Here is a 7,936-nt window from a genome sequence, read left to right as displayed (position 1 = left end):
GATCACACACTTGTATCACACTGAAGGGGCTTATTTCTGCGATAACTACCGGCTGCCTGTACATTATCCCGCTTATTACACGGCTACTTGCCACATAAGGAAAAAAACTGGACATGAATATGAATTTTGAAACCATTTATTGGCATATTTGTTTTAAATTAACATTTTTATCCTTCCGCGAAACGATATAGTACCACGTGACTAACATTCAAACTATGTACGTTAGTAAGACAATTTAAATAGATTAATGTCGAAATTTTCCATTGTTAATTGTGGTTGTCCAGTGTTTGTCACAAGATGGCGCCAAACGGTAATCTTTGTTGGCACGGAGGGATTTTAAACATACAAGTAGTACCGGCTATGCGTTATTACTTTGGAGCAGTGATTATTTGAAAAGAACGAACCTGCAAATGTCTCAACTGACCAATCAGAATCAAGCATTCCAAAGAGCCGTGTAATAAAAATATATAAATATAAATGGATAGTTCACTCAAAGAATGAAGTTACCCCATGATTTCATGTCATATACACCCAGGATGCCTTGAGGGTGAGTATATCGTAGTAATTTAAAATTTTGCCTGAACTATCCCTTTAAATAAATATTATATATTAAAATAGAAATAAAAACGCATTAAAAATTTGAAATAAAAACTATAATGGATGATACTAAAATAACACTTAAGTTTTAATTTATTCATTTTCAAATGTATTTAATGGATTTTATTGGCGATTTTGTTTGGTGCTGGTAGTGGTGTAAAAATTAGAAGACACTGCTCTATAGACAATGGAAAATTCTTTGGTACAACTAAAAATATCCACACAAAACTGCTCACAGTGAACTGGTACATTTAAAACCCAGCATGAATAAAATAAGCTTGGGATCACACATAGAATTTTTCTTTGCCCAGGAGATAAGTGTAGAAATGACAGAGCACTGAAAGAATTCAAAATTTGACTGAATATGCGACTAAAAATCTTTACATTCTCTCTAAAAAAAAAAAACCTCAGGGGAAAACACACACACAATACGGAAATCCAATGCGACCGACACCGAGCGTGCTTACAAAACTGATAAGAACAAGAATAGCCTGTCAGCAAGTCAGAGCCAATACGTGTAGACAAACAACAACATACAATCATAGACACAATCAACTACACAGCAGCTGCACAGCCAGAAAGGACAGTGGATGGGTCTGGGGTGATGAGCGGCCCACAGACGCACAACTAGAGCCAAAGTGCATAAGGCTGTATGTATGTCAGATCAGATCTAATTTTTATTCAAACTAACCTATTTAACTTGTATGTTTTTTGAAAAGTATGAAGATGCGTAAATTTTTCTTATTTCATTTAAATATATACGGTTGTAATTGCAATTATTCAACCCCCCAGAGACTATAGATTTTACAAAAACTGAAGATCCACAATTTATAAAAATTGCATCTATAACAGATTCCTGGCATACTAAAAGTGAAAATGTCAATGTCAATATATAATGTAATATTTTTGAGTTCTAGGATTTTTTTAATAACACAGTTATGCCATAATTATTCAACCCCTATTTAACACTGCTGTTTTTAGTCACTTATTTGTATGGTGGGGAACAAAATTGCACAAAAACACAAACATTTAGACGCTCTATTAGAAAACAGAATGAACTAGAGCTGTTACACATACATACAGTTAGCATATGCGAGTAGCTACAGTAATATAACAAAGTCAACAGAGCTCTTACAAAAGCTATAGAAAAGAATTCATTTTATTATATTAGAAAGTCTAAGGCTACATGAAGATTCCCAAGACATTAAATGTTCCTAGAGACGCAGCTAGCAGCCTTATTTCTTATTTTAAAATGTGTTGTATTGAAAAACCTTGGAGGGTGTTGAAGAAAAAGCACAATGTCGTAAAATGTTTGATCAGAACAACCGAGTAAAAACCTGCAATGTAAAGCCAAAGACGTTCAAGATGACCCAACGAAAGATGGAAAAACATTTCAATGCAGAGTATAAAATGAACACAGGACAAACATGGCTTTCATGTTGGGGCATCTTGCCAAATGCCACTCTTGACAAAGAAGAACATATAACACTGATTTGGATATGCTAAAATTCCTGTGAAATTCTGGAAGAATGTTTTATGGAGTGATGTGACCAACCTGGAACTTTTTGGACACATGGATCAGCGGTATATCTGGTGCAAAAAAGGCTTATGAGCAGAAGAACACCATCTCCATCAAACATTGAGGTGGACCAATCCTGTTTTACTGTGGCAGGAAGTGGGAAAACATGACTGTATGAAGGACATCATGAATTCTTTGAAGTATCAGGCCATTTTGGCGATAATTTTTATGCCTCTGGTGCAATGACTGAAGCTGATGATCAATGGACTCTCCTGCAGGACAATCATCCCAAAGTATACAACCAAATCTACTTATGCTTGGTTCAGGGATCAGTCATAGAATATTCTTGAGTCTAGATTTAATTCTCATTGAAAATATTTGGTTGAATTTGAAGAAAGCAGTGGCAATGTAAAAAACCAAAGATTATCAGTGATCTGAAAGTTTTTTCAGGTGAGGAATGAGCCAAGATTGCAGAGAGGTGACAGAAGCTTCTAAGCACTTCTAAGCAGCATTTATTGTTAGTTTTAAAGAATAAAAGATTCTGCACGAAATTTGACTTTTGGGGGTTGAATAATTTTGAACATGAACATTTAGAGCCAGTTTGAACTTACGTTCTCAGAATTACTCAAATGTGTATTAATAAACGTTCTCCAATAGTGTACTAATGCCTTTGTTGAATTGTTTTTACAAAACCGTGTTCTCTGCAGCAAAATGTCTTGTAGGTCAAGGGGGTTGAATAATTTCGATTGCAACTGTATATATTTTTTCCATTTTGTACTGTACCTTCAGAAGCTACAGAAGACTTGCATGTTTCCCAAAAGACAAAATATGTACAATTTTACAATCTTATAATAGACTGTGTTTCCTTCTTGCGAACCAGTGAATGTTTGAACCTGAGCCCCTCGGTTGTTGTCAGTTTGAGAAGACTGATCTCAAAATCATACAGTCACTGCTATAAAGGGTTCAAATATACCAAAAATGCTCGAAAACCAAAGAATTCGCAGGACCTGGAGGATTTTTCTGAAGAAAAATAGGCAGTTGAACTGTTCAAGGCAAACAATGGATTCAAGAACAACCATCACAAAAGAAAAAAATCAATGTAAACTTTTGAATGCAGTCATTTTTATAAAACTTAAAAAAAAATGCATTTTGTATGATCACTATTATTTAGGTATGTAAGGTGAATGTGGCCACAACTGTGTGTATTTGTGTACCTGCATTCATGGATTCTCCACAGGTCCACGCAGGTAAAGGGGGGATTACATTGGTTTTTCCGGCAGGAGTCAGAGGAACAACCCAGAGACACACCCTGAGAACTGACCACCGACACCCCCTCTCTGGCCTGACTGTCCAGAGGAATAAACCGTCCATTGAGTCTCAGGTCCCGCATACAGCCTGTGCCAATAAGGAAAAACACAACAAAAGCCAACATGTTTCATGTTACAGTACATAAAGTGTGAATTCTCCTCTTACACCTACATAACATTCACTTGCTTCTTCACACACACGCACACACACACACACACACGCACGCACGCACGCACGCACGCACGCACGCACGCACGCACGCACGCACGCACGCACGCACGCACGCACGCACGCACGCACGCACGCACACACACACACACACACACACACACACACGTTTGTTTTTGTGAATTGTGGGGACATTCCATAGACGTAATGGTTTTTATACTGTACAAACAATATTTGCTATCACCCTACACCTTCCCTACACCTAAACCTAGCCCTCACAGGAGATTGTGCACACTTTTACTTCATCAAAAAAAGTCATTGTGCATGATTTATAAGCCTGTTTCCTCATGGGGACCTGAGAAATGTCCCCACAAGGTCAAAATCTACTGGTATTCCTATCCTTGTGGGGACATTTGGTCCCCACAACGTGATGAATACCAGGTACACACACACACACACACACATAGATAAACTGAGCTCAACACGATCAACTCATATTCTGAGCTTTTAAGAAAAGTGCTTTTAGAGTCCATTTAATAAACACACAAAGTGTGTGCCTCAGGCTAACCAGCGTGCTTGTGCGCAGGGGACTATTCCACCTCCTCTTCTCTTTCATGTCACACGTCATTGTCTCCCTTCTCTCCCTTTGTCTGTTTTTATGCTAGCTGTACTTCCCCCTCTACACTGAAGGTGCATTTGAGGCTATTATGAATTAATCGCTCCTATTAATTTTTCATTATTGCCAATACAATGGTGTGTAATCATGACAGATAGAGGAACTGCTGTATGAATTAGCTGATAAAGCTGTACAGATTGGTCTGCTTGATGTACGCATGTGCTGGCTAAGTTATTTCTCTGACTGAAGTTAAATTGGATTAGCGGTAAAATTGCAGTCTGCTTCACAGCGCTCTGATATAACTCAGTGATTGGATTTTTCTGGCCATGGGACGCAGCATTTTTGTTAGCTCAAAATGTCATGCTACAGTGTTTATTGGAGTTGTCCACAACTCTCCATGACATATTGACTTCATTTTTATTTATTGTAACCAATTCATCTACTGTGAGAAGCTCTGGACAGACCTCACAGACTGCTAATCAACTCTTGAGACGCTAGGCAATGGGAATTAACAATCGGGGAGCTGTATTTGGTGCTGCTTTGAAAGTATGTTTTCACACCATGACGCTAATTAGCCGAATCCATATTTTGTGCCAGGTTTGTTTTCTTTTAATGTAGACACAGGAGAACAATGTAAAGCAGAAATTAGACAACGCTTTGGATCAAGGATAGCATTTCTTAACCGTTTTTGTCAGCAATGTGTTTCTTTAAACTCTATACTAGGATTCATTTAGCATTAGCAGTAATGTTAGTAAAGAGGCTAAAAACAATTAAGCATGTGAAGACAGTCTCAACAAGCAGTTTCTTCATTCTTTAATGAGACACCTGAGCTTGTTTGTCTTTCGCAAGTTATGACAGGTCTGGAGGCGATTTTGCATCTGTTGTTGTATTGTTTTGAGGAAAACAGAAGAAAATGAGATGATTTGTGATTCATTATTTTAATTTTCTCACAGCCCTGATGTTCTGATTGTACATTACTCATAAGTTCTCTTTTGAATAGCAGTGCCATTATGAAAATTAACAATGGTTTTACTAGAAAAAAAACAACAACATGACAAATGGTTACTATAGTTAAACCATGATTACCACAAATGAACCATGGTTTTGATACATTAACCATAGTGTTTGTAGTAAAACTGTGGTTATACAAATGGTAACCAATATGCCAAAAAAAATAAAATAAAAATAAATTAAAAATTTTTGTAATACAATTCCCAGATATCTATATCTGTGTCAATGGCTTGTTGTACGCCTACCACGACTCCTCGATTCAATTTGAGCACTCAATTATAAAAAAAAAAATCTTAAAACCTTAATGTATTTTGCTCGTGTCGAGTATCCGGCAGAATACCTTAGTGGGGCATTCCACGGATGAGAATTCACTAAATGCATTATTTGATCTTTTTCTAAGGCTGCATGACATTTAAACCCATTTACAAATAATAATAAAGCATAATATTATTGTGAATTCACAAACACTATGATTCAATTAAATTAATATATGTGATGCAGGTTTTACTGAGCTTTAATTATTTACATGCGTGTAAGTTACGGACTTGTGTCTCTGTTCACAGTAAATTCTGCTCCACACAAACAGTTATCATTAACGTATTGAGTGTCTCAAACTCCATCTCTGCATATTGCTGTGAGTTTGGGTTTATTATAATGTTCATCTGGGAACACTATGTGTGCAATTTAGCCACAAAGTGGCTAAATATGAAATATTAAGTGGACATTTGAATTAAATATTAAACAAGGATTAGATCGTGTTGTACAGTGTAAAAACAACCGTCAGGCCGTTGGCGCCCTATGCAGGTCTTTGTTATAATGCGTAATGTACATTAGCTCTATTGTTTATAATACATGTCTTTCAACAGTATTGTTTAATACAACCATATAGTTACTTGCTTTTGATATTTTATTTGAACTTATTGAATTGCTATACAGTTGAAGTCAAAAGTTCACATACACCTTCCAAAATCTACAAAATGTTCATTATTTTAACAAGAGGGGTCATACAAAATGCATGTTAGTACTGACCTGAATAAGATATTTCACATAAAAGACATTTACATATAGTCCACAAGAGAAAAAAATCTATAAAAATTACTTTAATTATATAAGAATTTATAAAAATTACCCTGTTCAAAAGTTTACATATACTTAATACTGTGTTGTTACCTGAATGATCCACAGCTTTTTTTTATTTTTTAGCTATAGTAGTTCATGAATCCCTTGTTTGTCCATAAAAGTTAAACTAAGAAGCTACAGAAGATACTTCCATGTTCCCAGAAGACAAAATAATTTAAATTTAACCTGGAAAAAAAAAAAAAAAACCTTCAAATTCCAAAAGTTTTCACCCCCAGCTCTCTTAATGTATCGTTTTTTTTTTTCTGAAGCATCAGTGAGCGTTTGAACCTTCTGTAATAGGTGCATATGAGTCCCTCAGTAGTCCTCAGTGTGAAAAGATGGATCTCAAAATCATAAAAATCATAAAAATGCAAAAAAATGCTGAAAAAACTGAATGATTTTTCTGAAGAACAGTGTACAGTTTAACTGTTCAAGACAAACAAGGGACTCATGAACAACTATCACAAAAAAAAAAAAAAAAAAAAAAAAAAAAACAGCTGTGGATCATTCAGCTAACAACACAGTACTAAGAATCAAGTGTATGTAAACTCTTGAACAGGGTCATTTTTATAAATTCAACTATTATTTTCTCTGACTATACTACTATATGTAAACATTTACTATATGTAAACATCTTTTATGTGAAATATCTTATTCAGGTCAGTACTTAATAAAAAATAACATTCATTTTGTATGATCTCTCTTATTTTGGTAAAATAATTAACATTTTGCAGATTTTGAAAGGTGTATGTAAACTTTTGACTTCAGCTGTATGTATTTTAAGTAATTTTAAAGCCTATTGTTTGCTTAGGTCTATTTTTGTTACCTCAAAAAACAGTATAACTATGCAATCACTCGTTTAATCGTCAGAAATTTCGACTGATGACTCAAATACCAAAATAATCGTTAGTGACAGCCCTAAATTGTTGGCATCATGCTTTATCCACTGGGTTTCAGGAGCACACCTGTCCCTGCTTTAAAAACCAGCATATGCTGTTTTTTTCAGCAGGGGTATCTTACCTTGGAAGCTCTTGTTGTGTCCTGAGGGGAATGAGTTGCCCAGCATCACCACAGCGGGATCAATAACAATCTCCCGACTGCGACCCGGCGATCCCGTGACCTCTCGTCGTCCTCCCCCGCCGTCCAGGCGCAGGGTCAACTCGTTGTCATGCCGATCTAAGTGAACTTCATGCCACTCTCCGTTGTCTAAACGACAAGAGGGCATTGTCAAGTTGAAGTCCCCATCACCGAGGTTGTAGAAGACACTTAACAGACCCTGGTAGATCTGAGAAAGTGGAACAAAAAAGAGAGAGAATGGTGTCAGTGAATAAACTCATTTAGAATTTTGTAGAAAATATAGTGGCAGAGACAAAGACCAATTGTGAAATTATGAAAATAGTGTTTGTAGAGAGAAAGGCTCAATATGGGATGAAATAGACCCAATGGGGACTGAAGACATCAGACTGGGGCAGGATCTGATAAAACGACTGAGCACTAACAGAATTAAACATATCAGCCCTTTAATTGGAGACAGTGGGAGCAGGGAATTCAATATAGTGTCAGTGAGGTTTGCTGCTATATTCTTATGCTGACTCTCT

The 7,936-nt window shown here is 36.3% G+C and overlaps 1 protein-coding gene across 1 annotated transcript in view; it reads right to left on the bottom strand.

Moving 5' to 3' along the window:
• Positions 1 to 1,148: 1,148 nt before the first annotated feature.
• The window catches only part of LOC141331528 (neural-cadherin-like), a 104,814-nt gene continuing 98,026 nt past the window's right edge, over positions 1,149 to 7,936 (bottom strand). Inside the window, exons 11-13 of the mRNA XM_073836584.1 lie at positions 7,359 to 7,623; positions 3,331 to 3,511; positions 1,149 to 1,224 (exon numbers count right to left, since the gene is read on the bottom strand). Of these exons, the coding sequence (XP_073692685.1) occupies positions 1,149 to 1,224; positions 3,331 to 3,511; positions 7,359 to 7,623 (522 nt within the window). The remainder of the gene's footprint in view (positions 1,225 to 3,330; positions 3,512 to 7,358; positions 7,624 to 7,936) is intronic.

This window comes from Garra rufa, chromosome 3 (assembly GCF_049309525.1).
Source record: "Garra rufa chromosome 3, GarRuf1.0, whole genome shotgun sequence".
Taxonomy (NCBI): domain Eukaryota; kingdom Metazoa; phylum Chordata; class Actinopteri; order Cypriniformes; family Cyprinidae; genus Garra; species Garra rufa.
The sequence above is the reverse complement of the archived record's forward strand: the minus strand, read 5'-3'. Positions and strand labels throughout refer to the sequence as shown.